General features: G+C 41.1%; 2 protein-coding genes and 1 long non-coding RNA gene across 3 annotated transcripts; 1 reads left to right on the forward strand and 2 right to left on the reverse strand.

Annotated features, from left to right (window-relative positions):
* Positions 1–10,209: 10,209 nt before the first annotated feature.
* On the reverse strand, positions 10,210–10,744 carry LOC120321501. The gene has a single exon (XM_039374105.2). The coding sequence runs from the start codon at positions 10,727–10,729 to the stop codon at positions 10,211–10,213; it is 519 nt and encodes a 172-aa protein (XP_039230039.1). The 5' UTR covers positions 10,730–10,744; the 3' UTR covers position 10,210.
* A 1,065-nt stretch (positions 10,745–11,809) lies between these two features.
* On the forward strand, positions 11,810–14,306 carry LOC6533239 (zinc carboxypeptidase). The gene is made up of 5 exons (XM_002093929.3): positions 11,810–11,961; positions 12,023–12,538; positions 12,739–12,832; positions 13,593–13,889; positions 13,948–14,306. The coding sequence occupies exons 1-5, from the start codon at positions 11,833–11,835 to the stop codon at positions 14,139–14,141; spliced, it is 1,230 nt and encodes a 409-aa protein (XP_002093965.1). The 5' UTR covers positions 11,810–11,832; the 3' UTR covers positions 14,142–14,306.
* A 629-nt stretch (positions 14,307–14,935) lies between these two features.
* LOC120321502 lies at positions 14,936–15,375 on the reverse strand. Its single transcript, XR_005561139.2, has 2 exons — positions 15,093–15,375; positions 14,936–15,002 (listed from the first exon to the last, which is right to left on the reverse strand). It is a non-coding gene; the product is annotated as an uncharacterized LOC120321502 (long non-coding RNA).
* Between the last annotated feature and the right edge of the window lie 6,333 nt (positions 15,376–21,708).

Consider the following 21,708-nt stretch of genomic DNA (forward strand, 5'->3'; position numbering starts at 1 on the left):
GAAAGCTGAGTGCTCTTAAGGACCAGACAAAGACTTTTTCGCAGGACATGCAGGACACATGACACATCACATCATTTGATATGCCTAGCAGACACACACTCTGCCATAGCTCACATTTCTTTTTTTGGGCCGTCCCGCATTAGAATGCATTTAAAAAGGCATCTATCAGGCAGGACGAAGGATTCAGGACAATCATCATCACGCAAATCCCAACTGATCGATTATGATTGATGGTGTATGTGGTTGCATGCGAAAAAGGCGATTTGGTGGGCAATTAAAATTCAAATCGATTGCAAATATCAAAGGCAATGCGAAGAATATGTATTCAGGGCGTGGCTCGATTGGAATCTGGGTATCTGGACGTGATTTCATTAGCAGGACGATATCAAAGCAATGGCAGGATATTCGCTCCTTCAGCTTGGCCTGCACTCGAGTGTCGCGACGTTCGCCATTAAAACATTTGCCACGCTCACTTGGCAACATGGACAGGGCCAGTAAAGCACCAGATTTCCGAATCAGAAACGGAATAAGAGCGCTGAGAGTCCTGAAAGTCCTTCGAGTGGCAGCAGCAGCAAGCAAAGGACAATTGCGATAAAAATGGCGTCTTAAGTCGAAACCCCCAGCAGAGCCTGGAAGTCATTAACTCAGCTAGAGGGCTTTTATCTCGCCACTTGAGCGCATCGCAAGCTCTCAACTTCACAGATTTCGCCCCCTTGCCTTTCCGTTTTCTTTTTTCTCCGATTTTCCCATTGGCACAGCCATTTTTCCTCCGACCCTTGTTAATTTCTATACGACAATTACACACGCAACTGATAAGCAGCGAAATCCACTCACTCGCAGCTGGAGAAGATTAAAAACCGAAGCGGGTAAAGTTTTATTGCTCCGACTGAGCGGAGCCAACATAAAACTGATGCTCTTAGCCAGCAAAAATCATTTTTCCAGCCAGACCATTTCGGAAAATTCTTTCAACTTGGTATTTTCCTTTTAGATAATTCATATATTCAAACCTAATTATAAGAACAGACTATAAGTTATGCAGTTATATTTTTAAACTATTTTTTATTAACTGAAATCGAAATACATTGGTATTGTATGTCAAAATTCTATGGTTCATATTAGTTATTTTACTTATAATTATATCAGAATCAGTGATCAATTATTAATTGCTTCATATATTTGTTTAAAAATATTCATAATACATAATTGCATCCATTGTTTCAAATTTTTCTTGATTTCAAGTGCATTTATAAGTCTTCGCTCATTTAGAAATCACATCCCAACTCACACATCTTTCTCGGTCATTAATCTAGAAATTAATTGCTGACTTGTCAACAAATTTGGCAAGCATTTTACGAGCGGCCATAAACTACAATAACTACCCTTGTATAAATTTTACAGAAGCCATCTTACCCCACCCTAAAATCTGGAAAATCGAATCTATTAACTAATTAAGAGGGACAAACGGGGGAGCAATAAAATTAAATCACGCGCACGCACTTTTCCTCCAATATCCATTGGTGGCTATCAATTAAATTGGTGTAAAGGCGTTGCTCGAACAAGCGTATCAATTATTTTAATGACACGCATTCTGAGGTTGTTTTCGGTGTTTTCGGTGTGTCCGAGGGGTGATGAGATGATGTGATGTGATGGTCACTGGCCAGTGGTTACATTAGAATGCACCCCTCATCGAAACTGGGGTCACTTTTCGATCGGGGTGTGCGATGAGGCGTGGAGGTGGCAATGCAATTTTAAACAATTTGTACCATTTGTTCGGCAATTTGCGGTTGCTTGAAATGAAAACAATAAATTTCCGTTGACCAAGGCAATTAAATGGTGTTGTGCCCAATGACAGGCACATATGTGCGCGATTTAAGGAGGATTTTACTGAAAACTGAAGGCTACACTCCATCAGCGATGAAGTTTTAATTGCTTATTAAAAGTGCACAGCGAGTGGGCAAAAGCGTGCTGCATTTTGCTTAGCATATAAATTGAAAATTTTCGCAACAATGCAAATTTTGTGCAATAGTTTTGGGCGCAAAGAGAACTTTAAGTGCGAGTTTGAGGTGAAAGCAGCTTAAGACCTGGACGTAGTCGTTCAGAAATTAATGCCAGCTCGACCGATTTGCATAATCGCTGTCAACAAAAACCGGGAGTGAGTTGTAGTACGTAGTTGGAAGGAACATCCTGCGAATGTGTGATGTGGGAAATGCGGTGGCATTCATGCAATTGACACACATCATTTCACGCACTGACGCCTTTCAATAAACCAAATTCATCACCCGGGCACAAAGGAGCAAAGAGCAAAAGGGAGTCAGTCGAGGACAATTTAAAATCCTTCATATCCCTTTAGCATATTGAGCCCTGTACACAAAACAGATACAAGTGTAATCAGTCAAGCGTTTTGTCAGCCACCGAATGACATCATCATCGGTCCCCCTTTCTATTTTTATTTATTTTTTTTTTGTCCGGAATTTTCCAAAATCTGCATATCAAAAAAAATAAGAGTAAATGGGTAAATAAAATAAAACCAACCCAATTTCGGGGCGAGATCTGGCACAAAAGGGTTGCTGATTAGAGAACGGTTCACGGTTACGTGAACCATGAATGAATCTGCGGTCGTCGTTTATCAAGCCATCAGCAACAAAGGTGTGACTGGGAATTCACCACCCACCAGAACCGACCCACTCGAAAACCCAAAACCAAAACCGAAACCAAACCAAATCCAAATCCCAAGCCCTTTCCAATCCCAACTGAACTAATTCCAGCAGCCGAGCAAAGGAGACATTTGTAAATCTCGACGCGTTCTGTTGATGTTTTTAATTAATTTTTGCTTTTCAGGGGTTTGCAACTCGCAACTCCGAGAGGGTTCAATTTCAAGGTCTTCTTTTTAACGCCACACTCTCCCTTTTTTGATGTGATTAACATGTTGAGGTGTTGATTTGTGATCCGCATTAATTTGTCAATCGCAAGTCGTGCGTTGCGGATAAAAAAGTTGAGGCAATTTTGGTTTCGATTATACAGATAAAAAGCCAATGAAAATTTTGAATATGTTTACTTTTCAGGCATGATTCTTTTTCCCATGAAGTACAGCATAGAAAGAGGTACATATAATGTAAGAGATATTAATAAGTTTATTATTTTCCAACTCCTAACGCTTGACAAATAGTAGTATGATTATTAGAATCTTGAAGCATGAATGCAGTTGTAGCTATACAGCTTATAAGGAAAATACACTATCAGCAGCTACTCCTGCTCGACTCAATCAACATTTCATTGATTCATAAGACTCATTACAACACCCAACTGGAGATATTTATGCTGCAAGTGGTACTCGCAACTATGTATGAATGCTGGCCGTCTGTCCTTCGCTTCCTGGGATGTTTCCATCGTGCGTTGGCATTGTTTTTGCCATTCTGCACATTCACAAAATTGATTTCATTCACAACATGCCACGTTTGCCTCATTAAATCATCACTCAGTAACTATCAATGTTCGATTGCCTGCCAGCGAGCTCATGTAAAAATCAGTTGGAGTGCTCAGAAAAATGCGGCCTGCTCGAGTGGAGAACAGATCAAATTAATTATGAATCAGAAAACAATGTAATTACATGAAACCCGATCGATGGACAGTAGAAACAGAGACCAAACACAGGGGGTACAAAAAAAAACAAAAAACAAATAAAAGGCAGAAAACGCAATTGACATTTTTACAACGTTTTGCAGGCCAGAACAGCAGGGAAAGTTTGCTCAGAGAAACATGACAAATATCTGTGACAATCGACTGATTGTTGTTGGGTGCTCCCAGCTTGCATTCATCCTGTTTTCCCCCCATATCCTATACATATATATATATATATGTATATAGTAACCCTCTGTAACCCGTTTGCGCACGCGTGAATGCCGCTGAGCCAGCGGGAATTGTCTGATGGCGCTAAACGGCCTGTTGGGCCATCGATGCCATCGATACCTTGGAGTTCACTCACTTGGCCCCCAGGCCTGACTTTCGTACTAATAGCCAGGAGATATCTATCGCAGCGGGGGACTTGGGCGCGTTTTCCAGGACTTGGCTGCCGTGGGTTGAACCCCAAAGGGGCGGCAAAAACCAAAATGACAGGCAATGAGCTCCGCCCTTTCCGCATTAGTTGAAAAACCTCAGAAAAAAAGGTTGAAAAAAAAGGGAATGGATACAAGCTATTTTAAAAAGGCTTTAAGATCTGCGAAATTGCCGAGATTTGCAAATTTTTCATTGTTAAGGAGTGTTCATTTTAATGAACGTTAATAATATAGTGACAAAAATATTTAAACAAAATTCTAAATCCTTAAAATATCTGCAACTGAAACAAATAATTTATTAAATTCGCATAGAGCGAAACAAATTCATTACAAATTAAATTTTAATTAAATTCAGTGAAAGAAGAGTGAACTTTAAAAGTCTGACATGAAATGCAAATGTATAGCTTTTAAAAATTTAAAAGTTCTTGAAATAAGCTACTTAAATTTCATAGAGTTTTCGGGAAAGAAGTTTTTCGGTTATTTTCCAATATTTAAGCGCATTTTTCTCGTTCATATTTTTTTGTTTGCAATTCGAACTGCGCATGGAAAGTTTTTCTCAGCTCCTCCTATTTTCAACGCGCGAATGGCGAATCGCACACCACTCACACACACACACGCGCACACACACACACACAAACTGAAATCGAAAAGCTCAGGCGCACCTACACACACAAGCGTAGGCGCCTCTCACATACGGCAGCTGTGGAAGAAGAAGCAGCAGCAGCTTCGTCTGTTTTCGTAGCATACTTTTAGGTGGTGGCTGCATCTTCGTACTCAAAATACATGGCCGAATGTCGCCTCGCCTTTTCCCTATATACTTCCCTCTATGTATACATACACCCACATATTTATTTACCCAACTGTCACTGCAGTACCACGCCCCCCACCGCCCCCCCTCCCCCTTTCAGCGGCACCTGCTCCTTGCGTATATTTCAATTTGTCTGCAGCTCGAAATTGCTTTTTTGTGCATTTTGTCAAATGAATTTTCCACGTCGCTCACAGGAATTATTTGGAATTTGTTTGCAGCTGTGCTCTTCCCCTATTTCGTTGATTTATACGCATTACTCCCTATATCACATCTATATATATTTGTATATATATATAGATACATGTATATATAACTATAATATTTTTATGTGGCAGAGTAGTAAAATTCTTATCTCGTCGCCAACTAATTTTGTGATTGCATGCTGCGTCTGCTGAGCAGAGAAAATGCTCTGAATTTAAATTGGATTTTTGCGCACATTAAAATGCATTCTCCATCGGGTTAGTTATGAATGCATATGAGGTGACTTTGCCCACTATGGAGGGGGTGGGAAAACTCCAGTGGTGTGCCCCGATCCTATAAAACTCATAGAGTGGGTGAACCTACACCGACTACACTAAATGTTTACGTTTCCTGAGCGTCAAGCAAACATGGCAAACATTTAGCAATGTTTTTCCAGCATTTCGGAAATAATTGCCGACATTCTGAACCGAATGAGCCATAAAAAGCCGCCTTACTTGACGTGACGGTTAGCCACAAAACCAGCGAATAGACAGCGGAAAAAAAAAACAGAAAAGAAAAAATTAACAGGGGCAGAAACGGGTTAAAAATAAATATAAAATGTAACGAAATACTCGCGACGTGGCCACAACATAGAACATGGCTAATTCTTGCATGACAATTTCACATTCATAACCCTTTTTGTCCACGCTGTCCGTTGGTCGGCACCGTCGCCAGTCTTCCGTCTCATAATTATGCTCTACATGAGGTATGAGCTTAAAAAGGGTAGATTAACTATTCAAAAATCTAATATAAATATAAAAAAGATCAAGAAATAGACCAATGAATTGCCTTTTTTTCTCAATCTAATGTTGAAGAATTTATCTAATATTCAAATACCATTAATAAAGAATAAACTTAAAAAAAAATCAAATCAAAATCAAATTTTACATAAATAAAATAAAATAATTTGTAATATAAAATCCCTGTTGAAATGTGTAGTGTATTTCCAAACTCACAACCTGCCATTTTCGTAGGTTTTTCTTCCATTTTCCCCCTCTGTGACACGCCATTTTTTCAATTTCATATCATGGCATTTCCACGGCTATTTTGTAAGCCGCGATTTGCGATTGTTCATTTTAAGCGCTCTGTTAATTGTTAATTTTTATGGTCTGGCAATTGCGGAGCATAACAAGAGCAACGAGATAACCACGGACCGAACGGAAAAGACCAGGAAAAAATACAGTGGAAATAGAGAAATTAAAGTGCCCCGGAAGAGGAGCTTCTGGCTGGTTTTCGAACGGCCTATAAAAACAATTTAGCAGGCAATAAAAATGCTGAATACGGCTTTGAATTGAATTTCTGTGCGGCAAAGAATGTTACCAACTGATGATGGGCTAAGATTGAGGCGAAATTCTATTGATGTGTGGACTTGGGGGAGTTGGCCAATTGCCTGCCAACACCCACGGCTCAGGAAACATCAAAAAGCGAGGCCATTAAAGGCTTCTTTTTCCCACATTTTATTTTTTTTTTATACTTTTTTTCTCCAAGCCTGCGAACCCTTTCACGCACTTACGCAGCTTGAACAAACAGGGAAAACTGGGAGGAGGGGTAGGTTTCAATTTTAAAGTAAATATTTGCCTCCAGGGTGCTTTTGATATTTATTACCTTTCCGAATTGAAGGGTTGGAGATGTCCCTGGCCAGTAAATAGTGAGCACATTAGCCTCGAGTGCTGACCAGCCGAAAGCAATTTGCTACTTTCCTTAATGGTTCAAGCAATAAATTTTGGCATTTGCAAGTGGTGACTATTGGTCTTTGGAGGCCTAAGTCTGCACTGCCTGTCAATGCCTAGATTTAACTGGTTAATTCAAACAAATTGCAATTATGCCTCCCACCAGAAAGGGAAAACCCCACCCAAACACAGAAAAGTCACAACAGACAGCTGACAAATGACTGAAAAGGCCGAGGAGAAGCGATTAACTCGTTGAGGCCGAGGTTTTTTTTTTTTTGGTGAATCAAAGTGGAGTTTTGCGAGTCTGTCTTAGGGCAACTTAACATATTGTTAACGTGGGCAAGCGGCGTGTACCCGAATGTCTTAAGGGGATTTCAGATTCAGATTTCCAGTGTCCTTGCCTGATGATGCGATCCGCCAGTGTCCAATGACATGCAAATGTATGCAGATCTGCGCCTTTTGTCATGTCAACGCAGGCAAATCGACAAGCGAACCGAAAAATGTGTCTAACCAACTCTACTCAACTCGTTTCGCCTTTAGCTTTAGCTTTAGCATTTGCTTTTGCTTTTCAGCATTTCAGCCAGCGATTTTTGCTTAAATCTGCGCGCATGTTCTGTGCGGTAAATAAAAAATGCAAAATAAATGCGTAAATCTCTAACGGAGCAAAAGGGGAATGGGTTCTCGAAGCTGGAGCATTGGGCAAAGGGTCCAAATGTGTCTGAAAACTTTTTTGCAGGTGCCATGTCTTTTGTGCTTGTGCGTTGTTGTCGTCATCGTAGTCTGCCCGATTTTCAAACCGAGGACAGCACCGCAACGACAGTTCATCAACTTGACTTGTGATTTCCGGTTTGCGTTTTATTTTCTTTACTTTGTTACTTACTTTAAAAGCGGATTAGGCGGAGACAAACGCCCACGGTGGCATCAGCATATCCACATCCACATGCACATCCCATCCACATCCACATCGAGGTGAAGGGCTTAGTTAGCATGTCTGAGATCGCTGATGTGGGTTCTCAGCTACAAGTCGAAAGAATGTCAAGGTGGAATTAAGTCAATGATGTGAGCAGGATGGAGCTGGGGTGCTGTGTTGCCTATGATAAATGGTTTCCAAAGGGAAACCTTTGCGTAGAGAGTCTAAGGGATAGGATAAAAAACCAGTACAATCCTTTACTTTCAATCAATTAATAATAAAAGAAGAAAGGACATTTAAACTATTTCAATATGATGCAAGTAAGCAAGTTAACTTTTTGAGAATCGCGGAGAAGGGCACAAAGCAACGCCTTCCCCTGCGCTTCTCAATAAACCGTTTGAGCAAATTCCTAAACCGTGAAAAAAGCAGTCGAACCATTCGCACAATATTTTCTTTTATTTCTCCATCTCTGACTAGATGTTGAACAGCTGCCGCAGCTTGTTTGGAATTCACACATCGACAACGTCGCTTAGAAGGCATTTGCTCCAACCACTTACCGCTGTACACCCCCCACCAGTCAGAGCAACATTGAGAACCACCTGAGCCGCTGACGATGTGCCAAAAAATCCCAACCACTTTAACCCAAGGCTATAGCTTCTATATGCCAACGTTCTACCTTTACAACCTCGCACACACCCGTTTCCACGCCCAATTTTCTCGCTCTGCGGCGGCAGTGGAAAAACACAATTTTCGAGAGTAGAAAAAATAAAGCGAAAATGTTTTAACGCTTCGCAGCATAATGACAACAAACAAATCGCTTCATTTAACAATAAATAGCTGGCAGCGACGACGTTTAAAAATAAAAAAAAAACCCACACACAAAATGAAAACAATTCGATGCCCGAGTGGCGTGCTGAAGAAATGCTCAACTGAAAAAATAATCGCTTACTGAACACGGCACATCAACATCATCATCACCATCCTCATCATCATTGGCATGTGCCACGCCCCCTCTGGCAGCGAAAAGTCAAGGTGGGCACTTGTTGTCACGTCGCCTGCGATGGGTATGGGTTATGATATGGAAGATGGGATGACTTGGTAGCGGGATCGGAGATCGGAAAAGGAGATGATCACACAAGCGTGCGCGTTCGGCAATTAGATTGCTATGCATCAGCGTTAATTATTGCCAGATAATTGCTGCAGTTGCTCCAGCTGGGCGTGTCAACGCATGGAACCACTTAGCCTTAACCGCAATTGTTCCTGGTATTTTCCACCTGGAAATCGAGTCAAATTAACAATAGAGCGGCCTGCCCAAGGCAGAAAGCTATAATTGCCATGATAACGATCTGCAGTTCGTATCCAAAGATGTTGCATTAATGGCCGGGGAACATGCAGCGTGGATTTGGGTGAGAATGGGCTTCTTTATTTTACTTAAATATAAGCATAAGTATGAGTTCGGTTGGTTAGCTCTCAGCATTAGTAAGGCCTAATTTTAACTTAATCACTTTACAAGAAATGGGGATAAAGTTAATTTTTCAAATATTTAAATATTTTCACTATTTTTTTCGCATTACAGATCGCTGGGAAAAGCCTCCAGCAAAAACTTTTTCTCGAAGAACAAAAAATGAAATTATGAATCAGGTTCCCATCTCTCATCTAAATGTTTTCCTCAACCGGCTTTGCCCACAAGCCAACAGCACACCAGCTGTCCAAAAATGTGGCTAAAAGCAGCAAATTGAACTTGAGGCCGAACATGCAACTTCCTTCCTTGGCCGTGGCCACTTCCTTGACTTATCCTGGCCGACCCTCCGTTGTGGCAGGAAAGCGAGGACACTTGCCATGTGGCATGCCAGGTTGCCATTTTCCGGGGACATTTTGAGGCTAATTAAATCCACAGAGCACAAAGAAAAAAGCCAAATGCTAAACGCTTTCCGGCATTGACATTTTTTCGCGAGTTGAGTGAAAAAAATATTAAGCATACGACATGTTAACCCCCAGCAATGAGATTTATGTTATGATCGGTTTATTTTTTCTTTCTCTCCAGCAAACGAAACACAATTAAAAGTGCTGCAGGAAATGTTAACGCCACGATATTTATGACACTTTAAAGGCGACTTTAACCAAGAGTCCTTTGGGCTGGTTGAAGTCCCAAGGACTTTGCGCAATTAAAAAAGCGGCGCTGGCTTATCGCACGCGCCACGACAAGTGTTGTGTTCGCCGTTGGTTAAAAAGTTAAGAAGTTTTCCGCAATTTCCACCGCCGCCACGAGGTGTTGAAAGTTTCGGCTCAAGTTTTCGCCGCAGGACTTGTAATCCTGCGCGCCAACGAGTTGGCTTTAATCCCGCTTGGCTCGCCTTTATTGCCGCTGATAAGAAATAAGTGGTTCACCGAATTTATTTGGTGCGGTGTCGAGGACAAGGCAATTAGCGAGCTAATCAAATAATCCGCTACTAATTGTTGAAAGGAGTTGGCGAAGCGGAAGGTGCTTTAATTTCATCTTACAGCTACTGTTTCTTAGATCTCCTTTTCTTCAGTTCGCAATCTGCTGGGTTTCTTTATTCAGGCTATAAAATAAAATAAAAACGATTTCTATCAATGCCAGCAACTGGAGTCCAAAAAGTAGGCTCATTTTTAGGTGTGCTAACGCATAATCCTCCAGTAGAAACATCAGTGGTGAAGTCATAAGCTCCTTTACATTTTGTGTAGTGTGCCAAAAGCAACGCATATATTGCATAATGTAGGGCATCACGAAGATCCATTTGTAGTTCCTATGCCTCTGGGATGTAAACAACTTTGAGGGCAGCACTAGAATCAGCATCGTTAATTGGGTATACAGGTTGGCCTCTATAAAAGCCGTTGTCAGGTTGGCTATCTTGAGACTCAGAACCAATTCACCCAGTGGAAGATAAAGTCGAGGCCGTAGTTGCATTCCCCAGGCGGCGATCATCAGCGCAAAGTATGTTGTCAAAGTTCCCATTTCTTTTAAAATATATTCACAGATTTTATAAGTTTTATTATGATTCTCGGTCAAATATGACGTAAAAACCATGCAAACTAATTTAATTTAAATTACAGAATTTAAACAAAATGTATCGAGTTTTGAGTCAGTAATGTTAAGGTATCTAACATTTATCTTTGGCTTATAGTGGAATTAAGCAAAAAGTTTATTTATTGTTAGATGTATAAAGATGAACTGCAATATAAACTCAACGGCATCAAGTCCGCATCTTGATTGAAGCATAAGGAATTATAGTACCAAACACTTTACACACTTTATGGCTGACTTTTGAGGCATGTAAGTGGCTGTTAAATCCCTGATTTATTGTAAAGGCTGTAAATTCTTCACCCTTCTCAGTTGGAACTGCCCGAAAGTTAGCCAGATTGAATGCCACTGAACGTTTAGCATTTTCCACCGATATTTCACAGAGCTATTAACATTTTTGCGAAATATTTTGCTGCCACCCCTGTAGTTCTTCGTTCGGCATTTTCCCCGCTGCAAATCCACTTTGATGCGCCTTTCATGTCCAGGCCACTTAAGGAATCCCCACACCTTGGCCGCTTTTCGGGCACAGGACACACGGTTGACGCACCTCATGCGGTGACAACGACCACGTCGTGTTCCTCTAATACCCGCGCAAAATATGACCAAAGCCCAGGACGAAGTCCTTTAAGCACTCGCCACAGGACATAAAAAAAAAAAAAGAAAAAAACGTAACTGAAACTGGTTGCGAAAACCTCAACAGTAACGGGCCTAAACAAAATGTTCGCACTAAGCACCGCAAGTCAAACAGAAGACAGAAGACAGCGAACAGAAAGCGGTCTGAAATCTCCTCGAGCTCCCAGGGAAATTTATGTGCCTCGGGGCGGTAACTTCATTATGCAATGACCTACAATGAAATGGGCTGCCGTTGCACAAAATTTATGTGTAAAGTTGAGAGACAGCCTAAGTACCAAGTGCTGCTCGCCAGCCCAGACAACTCGAAACTCGAACTGCTTGAACCAGAAGGCTTCGCCCTGCCTAAAATAGTTTTTTTTTATGGCTGATAAAAAAATAGCAACCGTCAATGGACTCAATGGGCAGTCGCGGCGATAAGTTTCGCCTAATCAGGTTGGAATTCTACGGGTCTCGACAGTTCCACGCTGACTTTTCCAATGAGCGGTATGTTTAACTTGGCTCGGTGCGTTGAGCAGGTGCGATATGATAACTACAAGGTTTACAATGTGAGGATCGATGATCTGGCGCAGTTTAAGCTGCTTAACTCTCAGGAGAAGTCCTTGCAGGTAAGTAGGTTGAATTTATGACACCTAATATAACCTTATAATTTAATGGCATTTGCTACAGCTCAGCAGTTGGCGCGAGGCTCGTCACCTGGGCGAATCCTCTGATGTAATGCTGCCTCCTCAATACCAGGAGGCATTTGAAAGCCTTTTGACCACACATAATTTCACGTATAGACTGAAGATCGATAATGTTCAGATGCACATCGATGCGCAGAGACCCAAACAGCGCATTACTTCCATGGAGTGGACACAGTTTCACACTCTGGACGAAATCTACGCCTGGTTGGATGTGATCGAGGATCGCTATCCGGATATAGTCACACCCTTTACCATTGGCAACTCACACGAGGGCAGACCGATTCGAGGTGTTAAAATCTCATACAAAGAGGGAAATCCCACAGTATTCATAGAGTCCAATATTCATGCCCGCGAGTGGATTACGTCGGCGACGATCACCTATTTCATCGATGAATTGCTGGTGCCCCGTAACCCTGCAGTCAGGGATATAGCGCAGAATGTAGACTGGTACATCATTCCCGTTCTCAATACAGATGGCTTTGTCTATTCGCATGAAGTGGTAAGTACTTATTGATTGTCTTAATATTTACGATACGTTATGAATGGTAATGAAAGGGCAAGCGCGACATTGCGATTAGATATCAGATCAAATACTTGCCGATATCGTTATAGCGCCGACTATCTTATCGGCCAATACTAACTAGTAGTCAATTAGTCTATAGCCTATAACCGATTATCTTTATTGCCATGACTTTGCAGGAACGTCTTTGGCGAAAGTCCCGTCTGAATTCGGATCCCACGGGAACGTGCATTGGAACTGATCTCAATCGCAACTTTGATTACCTCTGGATGTGTAAGTTGATTATGATATACTGGTATTTATTGTACTTGATATCTAGAATGTAGCAACTAGTAAACTTCATTTATTATTATTTTTATACCCGTTACTCGTAGAGTAAAAGGGTATACTAGATTCGTTGAAAAGTATGTAACAGGCAGAAGGAAGCGTTTCCGACCATATAAAGTATATATATTCTTGATCAGGATCAGTAGCCGAGTCGATCTGGCCATGTCCGTCTGTCCGTCCGTCTGTCTGTCCGTCTGTCCGTCTGTCCGTATGAACGTCGAGATCTCAGGAACTACAAAAGCTAGAAAGTTGAGATTAAGTATACAGACTCCAGGGACATAGACGCAGCGCAAGTTTGTCGATTCAGGTTGCCACGCCCACTCTAACGCCCACAAACCGCCCAAAACTGCCACGCCCACATTTTTGAAAAATGTTTTAATATTTTTTCATTTTTGTATTGGTCTTGTAAATTTCTATCGATTTGCAAAAAAACTTTTTGCCACGCCCACTCTAACGCCCACAAACCGCCCAAAGCTGCCACGCCCACACTTTTGAAAAATGTTTCGATATTTTTTCATATTTGTATTAGTCTTGTAAATTTCTATCTATTTGCTAAAAAACTTTTGGCCACGCCCACTCTAACGCCCACAAACCGCCAAAAACTGTCCTTCGCACTTACACTAGCTGAGTAACGGGTATCAGATAGTCGGGGAACTCGACTATAGCGTTCTCTCTTGTTATTATTATTTTCACTTATTAATTTCAGTGACTGGAGCTGACTCGGATCCCTGTTCACAACTGTATGGTGGTCCTTCGGCAGAATCAGATCCCGAAATCAGCCAACTAACAGCCTATATAAACAACTCCATACCTGATGGCGCCATAAAGATCTACATCTCATTGCATTCCTATGGACAATATGTCCTTTCGCCGTGGGGACACACGGCTCTGGAGTTCCCCGAACACTATCCCCAAATGATGCACGTGGCCAAAGGCTTCTCGGATGCTCTTTATAGAAGATATGGCACGGTATTCACCTATGGATCCAGTGCTACCACACTATGTAAGCCTAACATTTTTATCTTTATAATTATTTGTTATAAAATTGGGTACTTTTTCAGATGAAGTTTCTGGTTCGGGCAAGGAATGGGCCTATGCGGTGAAGAACATCAAGATACCCTATACCATAGAGCTGCGCGATAAGGGCGAATTGGGCTTCGTCCTGCCACCGGAGGATATTCTTCCAGTGGCACGCGAGGTGACCGAAGGATTCGTGGGCATGATAGCCGCTGCACGCGAAATCGATATATTGTAGTTTATATAAAATTATAAAGAAAATGGATCAAAAACCATAAACAACAAATGAATTTTTAGACAAATCTGTAATATTGCTTGTAATAATAAGGCATATAAAGATAAAAGAACTTATATGCTTGTAATAATAAAGCATATACAATTAAAGAAGTTATTAATATCTAAATTATAAATACTTTCAAATGACTCTGAATTTTCAGGAAAATCCCCTTTGAAACGAAATGCTCCCCCATTTGGCGACGCCACTGCGATGAAAGTTTATGCTCCGCCCCAAAAACGAGCTGTTTGCCGAAGCTTCCAATCAGCGACGTCGCATCGTTTTTTGGGGGAAAAAGGCAGAAAAGTCGGGAAAGTGGGGAAAGCGAGTGCTGCCGAACCGAGTCCGTTGATAAGAAGGAGTCCCGGCTGCATTCACTGTTTTCTTTTTGCTTTTTTTCCGCTGTGCTCCTCGCAAAGTATTGTAGTCTATTTTTTTTTTTTCGCTTGGACAGAGAGTCTCCGCCTCTTTTCAACGCGCGCGCAGCATCCTGTTGAAAAGGACGAGGCTGCTCCACCGTTGGATGCCCATTCACATCCTTATATACATACATATTCCATTCCGCTCCTACACGTATGTGCGTGTGAAAAACAATCGCAACGAATGGCAAACGACAAGCGAAAATCTTTAGATGGTCCGCAATATGGCGTCAGTCTTCTTGGTACATAGGATGTACATAGAACAATATATACTGCATGTACATACATATATATGTATAAAGGATAAAGAGGCGCCTCTCTCGTGGTCCTTGGTGCCTGTTGTTGTGTACGCTTGCACTTATTTTTTTCAATTTGTCTAATGAAATTGCGTTTTCCACTTGCGTTGCTGGCGTCCAAAAATAAAAAGAAAATGACAGCAGGCAAAAAGGGAAATAAAATGGCACAAAAAATCTTGGAAAATTCGAGAAAATATTACGTTGACACTTTTTGCGCGCTGGCTCCTTGACTCTGCGTCCTGTGTGTGTCCTGTGTCCTATGTCCTCGTCCTCATCCTCATCCTGTAGTGCCCCATGTCCTGTGTCCTGCTGCTGCTGCCTTTTCACTCACTGTTCTCTCTGCATATAAATTGAAATTTACTAACCTCGCCATCGCCTCTTCTGCTGTTGTCAGTTGCACCTTTATGACAATTTTCCTGCCACTGCCACCAGCCACTTCTTTTTCCCAGAGTTTTCTTCAATTTTTTTTGTTCTAGGTGTGTGTTGCGCATATTGCGGTGATGAATTTTTCTCTTTGAGTTATATGAAAAGAATGCTGCAGAGTTGAGGGGAAATGGCAGGAACCGGTAGCAATAAAAACTTACTTAGCCAAATTGCAGTAAGCCAGCAGTTGGGAACTTAAAGTGAACACTTCTAATTTGTACAATTGAATTGCACGCATAAGATTTACTGACATAGAAGATGCTAGACTTTAGCTGCTTACCACTGCAATCTTTACTATTATTCAGGAAAGTTAAAATAGTAATAACTACCAAAAAGCTTAGAAACAAAACAACTTCCGTTCCAATTACTTTGACAAGCTAAAAATATGTAACTATTTCTCAAATTATCGTTTAATAAACTCAGTTGCATTTATATGCAATTAAATGCAACCCAGAAACACCCAGTGAGTCATTGAAAGCACCAACTCCCCGCTGAATAACAATTATTTATCCAAACACCAACTCTAATTTGATAATTCAATTATGCATTTCAATTCCCCCGACAGCCAATCAAGAAATCAAATCAAATTGGATTGATTTTGGTCACATGCAGCTGAACCACCCAAACCAAAAACAAAAAAAAAAGGAAGAAAAAGAAAAATGCCTTTAATTGCTGCCAAGGCAATAAACTTCAACGGCAATTGACGCTTGACACTTTGAGCGCTTGAGAACCAGCTGGTAAGCTGGAGTTGGAGCTGGAGCTGGTGAGCTGAAGCTTTCGGAAACGAAAGGAAACATATTGTATATATGGTCTTTGGACTGGATCTTTGGATCATTGGATGTTTGGGAGCAGGGAAAGTATGACGACTTGGATGGTGCTTGGATATTCCCAACGCGCGTCATGAAGCTGCGGCGTCTGCGCCTTTTTTGGACGTTCGGCAATGTGATGATGGGATGGAATCGCTACGGAATCGCTGCGGAATCGCTTTCGTATCGCATTGGAATCGCATTGGATTCACGTTGGTTCCGAGATGATCGCATAGTGCTGCCATAGCGCTCGAATGGATGGAGATGCCCGGTACGGTACGGCAACCAGGAGTTATGACAGTCCGCGGAGCTGCGATCCTTAAATGGCTGCGTATAAACTGCCGTTTATGGAGCGACGACACTGAGACGACGACGCTGGCGTGTTGACAATGATGTTTGGATGATTGGTGTTTTGTGCCCGTTTCGCAGGAAAGCCAAGGGTTCCCGTTTTCCCGAGAATCCAAACGCTGGAGACAACAAGGCTCACCACAACGCATCGCATCGCATCGCATTGCGTCCCAAGTCTTGAGCTCCACAGTCCAGTCTCCAGTCGCCGCTGCCTTATATGCAATGTCTAGACAGGCTGGAAAAAATCACAGCACAGCAGCGTCATCATCAGAATCAGAATCGGAATCGGAATCATTCAGGCATTGCCAAGTTTGGCGCAAAGGCCTTCCTTCAATGATTGCCTCCATGAATGAATGGACCCAAGACTCAGAGCTCAAGAACCAAGACTCTGGAGTCGCCGGGCCGAGCAATTAGTATGCGAAGATTGCGATCACTCGGAAGTAATGCTAATTTCAGTTGTCTACCCGGTTACCCAAATGGGTACAAGGGTACGGAGATGGAGTTGGAGTTGCAGTTGGAGTTGGAGGAGTGGATATGCTCGTTTCCAGTGGGGCAGAGGTGAGCGGTGTCTACTCTACCAAGTAAACAGTCTGAGGTTTTCCTATTATATTAAAATTTTTAAAAATTAAAGTAAATTAATGAAATATTGATAATGATATTGATGATACAGTCCAGCAACTAATATCCTAAATACCTAGTGCGCTTTATACAATTTAAATCTCTGTTTCAATATACCAATAAAGATCCATACAAATGTTAAGTAGTATCATAGAAAGTGTATTTCATGGTCGTTATGCCAGTGGTATCTTTCCCATAGGCCTAGCTCTTCCATTTCTAGTTCGGCTTCCTTCTCGAATCCTTTGACTTTGACCAGATGCTGAGCTAGTTTTTCCAAGGTTCCCGATACACTCACTCAAAAAACCTGATGCATTCGCCCAGGAGATGTCATTAACATTAGGTGGAGCAGGTGAATGAATGCAGCTGACAGATGAAGACAGTTGTGGGCTGTGAGGAAAAACTGGGAGGATCTTTGGATGGAGGGGAAAACGTAAACTCCATTATGCAGGCAGCTTGTTCGTGCCATTAAGAGCGTTAACAGCAGGACATTAGTATCCTGTAGGCAACACCTGACGCAGCGGCGACTTCAACATGACGACGAGGTCAACTCCAGACAAAGACATGCAAATGCGACTTGGTCGTTGGACAAAAATGGGGAGCAGGAACAGGGAAAACTGAAGCCACTTGGGTCGCCATGGAAAACGAAGAAAACAACTTTTTGCGCTAAGCAGATGAAGGACATTTGCATATACGCCTTGGACGGGGAGGACGAAAGAACCCACGCAGGCAGCGAAATCAAAAGCTTTTTAAAGGATATTCTCTATAATTTCACGCTTAAAAGGCGCAGTCCGAATATCCTTGAAGCAGGATGTTTGCTCAGCAGGCCGGAGAAATGGTTAAAAAGTGGAAAGAATAAAACGAAGGTACACCCCATTGCGAAAGCAGCCGCTGTTTTACCCACGTGCCAAGCGGCTTAAGATGAGAAAGACTTCATCCTTCGTCCTGGAACATTTGCATGCGACTTTTAAATCAATTATTGTTAAATATTTATTTCTTGGCAGTCCATTTGGGCGGCAGGCGAGCGGGAATTGTCTGTTTCAGTGGGCATATTATGCAAACATAAATTACATGATTGATTTCATTCGAAGGGCAACAATGGCAACGCAGCTCACACACTTTTTGGCCTGCCAAAACAATAGGGAAAAAAGTAAACAGTATGCAAATTCAGTGCGGGTTTTTGGCTTGATTAAAAAGCTTAGAAATTAGCATATCATTTGTGCAGCTATTTGTTGGCATTTAGAAAAATATTGATTGCCTGGCAAATGGGGATGTTCAACAATTTTTATTAAGGAATAAGCAATATTGAGATAAGACAGAAAAAATATCTTCTGGGGTTTTGAAGCAAAAAAAGTTTATAAATTTATTTACGTGTGGCTGGTAGTGCTATTTTGAAATTTATGATGGTTAATTTATTAGTACTATTAGTATATGTTTTCTGTGTTTAGTTAGTTCTTCTCTGCGTCACTTTCTTAGAAAGTAAGGTCTTATTTGAGACCTTAAAGTGCAACTTTTACCCAACTATATAATATATGAGGCAACCTTGGCTCTTTTTTTATTTTCTTTACTTTTGTACTTTATTTTTTATGCTTTTGGCAAGGCAGCATCGTGTGTTTTGCTCACTGGCGCGTTGACATCGCCATCAAAATGCTTTGACGTGGTTTTTGATTGACAGGAAACTCATAAATAATTCATGTCATTAAATCATGTTACATTTTTTCTTCTCTCTGGGACGAGCTCCTCAGCTTTCGAGCTCAGCTCCTCTTATTCTGCAGCAGCACAAGTTCCAGCATCTTCAGGATGCTGGCCATTGAAACGAGTTTCTCCAAGTGGCGAGGTGGACATTTGGGCAGCTCTTCTCCGATTCTCAGTGTTTCTCTGCTGCTCCACCTCCATTATTCAGGCACCCATCTCCAATGCTGCAGTTCTTCAGCAATTAAATGTCAAAAACTGTTTCTTTTCTCGCCATCTTCTTGTGATGTAACTCAATTCAGCTCTTGGATTTTTCCTCTTTTTCACATTTTTCTTTTTTATTTTAATATTTTCCTGCTGCGGAAAACTTGAAGAAAATAAGTTTTCAATGAATATAATTATGCAAAGCAGCCGGCAAAGTCGCACTCCACTTGGCTGGACCTTAAGAGGCTCTGGAAAAAAAAAGGACATTAAAATTATATAAAAGCAGCTTGGCGAAATTTAAATATTTCACCGACTTCTACCCCAATTTCCACGATGTCATAATATTTTATGATTGCTTGTTTTAATTCCTTGTTCCATCATTTCACAATTTTTTGATGTTTTATTTTATTTTCGTTTCGCTTCTTTTCTCATTCTATTTTTTTTTTTTTCATCCTTGTCAATTGTCCTTCAGCGCAAAGTTTTTAATTTTTATCAAAAGATTTCTTGCGCTGCTGCTGTTTTTAATAAAATTTTCTCGCTGTCCTGTAAAGGATTGGGCGCCAGCGAAATTTGCATAATTTCTTCTCAGCCATTTTTAATTTGTGATTTGCGGCAGTCAAGTGAGTGTCCTTAAAGAAGTTGTTTCAGATTTTTTTTGTCACTTTGGGCATTCTTTGTAATTAAAGACATTTATGAGCTTTTGGGTGTAAAATAGATGATATTTCAGGCCTTAATAAAATCTTTATTAATTTTAAGCTCACTAAATAATTGTATCTTATTTTATAAAGTTTATTGTTACTGTTTTGGGGCCATTGGTAAATTGTTTCTAGTTAACTTTAAGATGTCAAACTTTCAATATTCAACATATATAAATTTTTGATTGGTTATTTGGTCATTTCATTGGTCATTTTCATTACCACTAAGTGCTTTACTAAATATCATTAGACTTATTTGGAAACAGCCTGAATTCCCGCCCTTATTGATGTACTACCAGTTCGTAGGATCTTCGGGTTTTGCTGGTTTTCATCTGGCAAATCATTTTAATTGCTTTGCCACACTTGGGCATCCTTCTCCTACCAAAAAGCCCCCGGAATCGAGGGCTTAGCCTTTGTTGTTGGCGATGGTGATGGCGATTGTGTGCGGCGATAATAATTACACGTCACGCTGCCACGCAATCAAAACATTATTTGTGCAAAATCACGGAACTGAACTGAAGCGGAAGTGATGAAGGACTTATTGGCTGCACGCGTCCTCCGTCGTTGTCCTTTGCCAAGGAAAAAAGTTTAAAAAATATTTGGCTGGCTGACTGGCTGCCTTTGGCTTTGCGGGTGTATCGCACCCCATTTGCATTGCACCCAAGTCTGCGGATCGGAAGGACTCCGTCCCGTGTTAAATTCAACACAACGCGTGCGGTCACGTGGCTAAAGGATACGCCCACTTTCATGATAGTCACAATCGACAGTCGAGATTTAAACAAAACGTTGCCCACCGCATCAAACGTCATTCATGTTGCCCCCCTTGCCCGTTGAAAATCATCAACACGGCCAAAAGACTGGGAAATCAGGAAAGAGCTGCGGAAAATCGCTGAAAATTATGTAAATTGTTTTCCCGGGGAGGTCGCAGATCGAAAGGAGTGCGAAAATTTGCCTAAATGCTAGCAGGACACCCCAACAGGTTCAAATTGTTGCAGACAGCGGGAGAAACGCCAAACAATGTGACAGAAACATATGTCGCCATTATCGGCAGTTAACCAAAAGGACAATCCTTTCATAAGGATTTTGATAATTTGGAAAGGGTTTCGGGAGGTAAAAAGTTTAAGGTTGGGATTTGGGGCTTCAGGAAATATTAAAACCATTTTTTATAAAAATGTATTATTTTCTTTCTTAATATTATATAGTATTCGATTTTCTCCATTTATTGATAGAGCTCTTGGTAATACTATTTTCGTATTTTCTTTCTAACCATTAGTTCAAGTTAAACTTAACTTAAAACTTTACCTATGAATTGTTTTTAATAAATATAGATATATTTTGCCTTATGTATAATTTTCTCTACCTATACTGGTTTTAGTTGTTTGGCGAAACCATTTTCTCTAATCCTACCAAACACTATTAATAAAAGGCTGCAAATGCCACCCTGTTTTGCCCCAATCTATAGATCAATGGGAAGATATCATTTCGCATTTGTTGTATATTACTTCCTGCTCGGCATGGTCATATACATTTCATTTTTTTCCCACCAGTCCGAATCGTCCTAGATGTCATGACTGTCCACCCCCCGAAAACGATGTAGTCGCCATTTCAGCCCACTGACGACACACGTCCTTGGCAATAAAAGCGCAAACGTTTCAATTCCGTTGCGGCTGACAAATGCACGGAAAAAATGCCAGCGATTCTGCCCCAAAAATATATTATAATGATAAAAAAAAATGTAGTGAATGGAAACGGACGAAAGTTTATATCTATGCTGTCGAGTGTTTTGATTTGTAACGTTTCTCACTTCATTATTATGCAATAAATAATGCCATCTACATGTCCCATCTAATGTTATGCAGAAGGGCGAATCGCAGGGGGTAGTTTAGTTGTCCTGCGATTTTTGCTCTGCGGAAGTGGAGCGGAGCGATGGTCAGAAAATCATTGCTCTGGAAATTAATGAGGCCCAACATGACAGGGCGCGATTTTTTTTCGTGCGAATATAGTTTTGTGAAATAGATGGAAAGTATTGAAAT

The sequence above is a fragment of the Drosophila yakuba genome, chromosome 3L (genome assembly GCF_016746365.2).
Source record: "Drosophila yakuba strain Tai18E2 chromosome 3L, Prin_Dyak_Tai18E2_2.1, whole genome shotgun sequence".
In the NCBI taxonomy this organism is placed as follows: domain Eukaryota; kingdom Metazoa; phylum Arthropoda; class Insecta; order Diptera; family Drosophilidae; genus Drosophila; species Drosophila yakuba.

Coding starts and splice junctions, on each gene's coding strand:
- LOC120321501 (XM_039374105.2), bottom strand. CDS start 10,729: ATGGTTTTTACGTCATATTTGACCGAGAATCATAATAAAACTTATAAA.
- LOC6533239 (XM_002093929.3), top strand. CDS start 11,833: ATGAGCGGTATGTTTAACTTGGCTCGGTGCGTTGAGCAGGTGCGATAT. Junction 11,962..12,022: donor CTCAGGAGAAGTCCTTGCAG/GTAAGTAGGTTG, acceptor CATTTGCTACAG/CTCAGCAGTTGGCGCGAGGC. Junction 12,539..12,738: donor TTGTCTATTCGCATGAAGTG/GTAAGTACTTAT, acceptor ATGACTTTGCAG/GAACGTCTTTGGCGAAAGTC.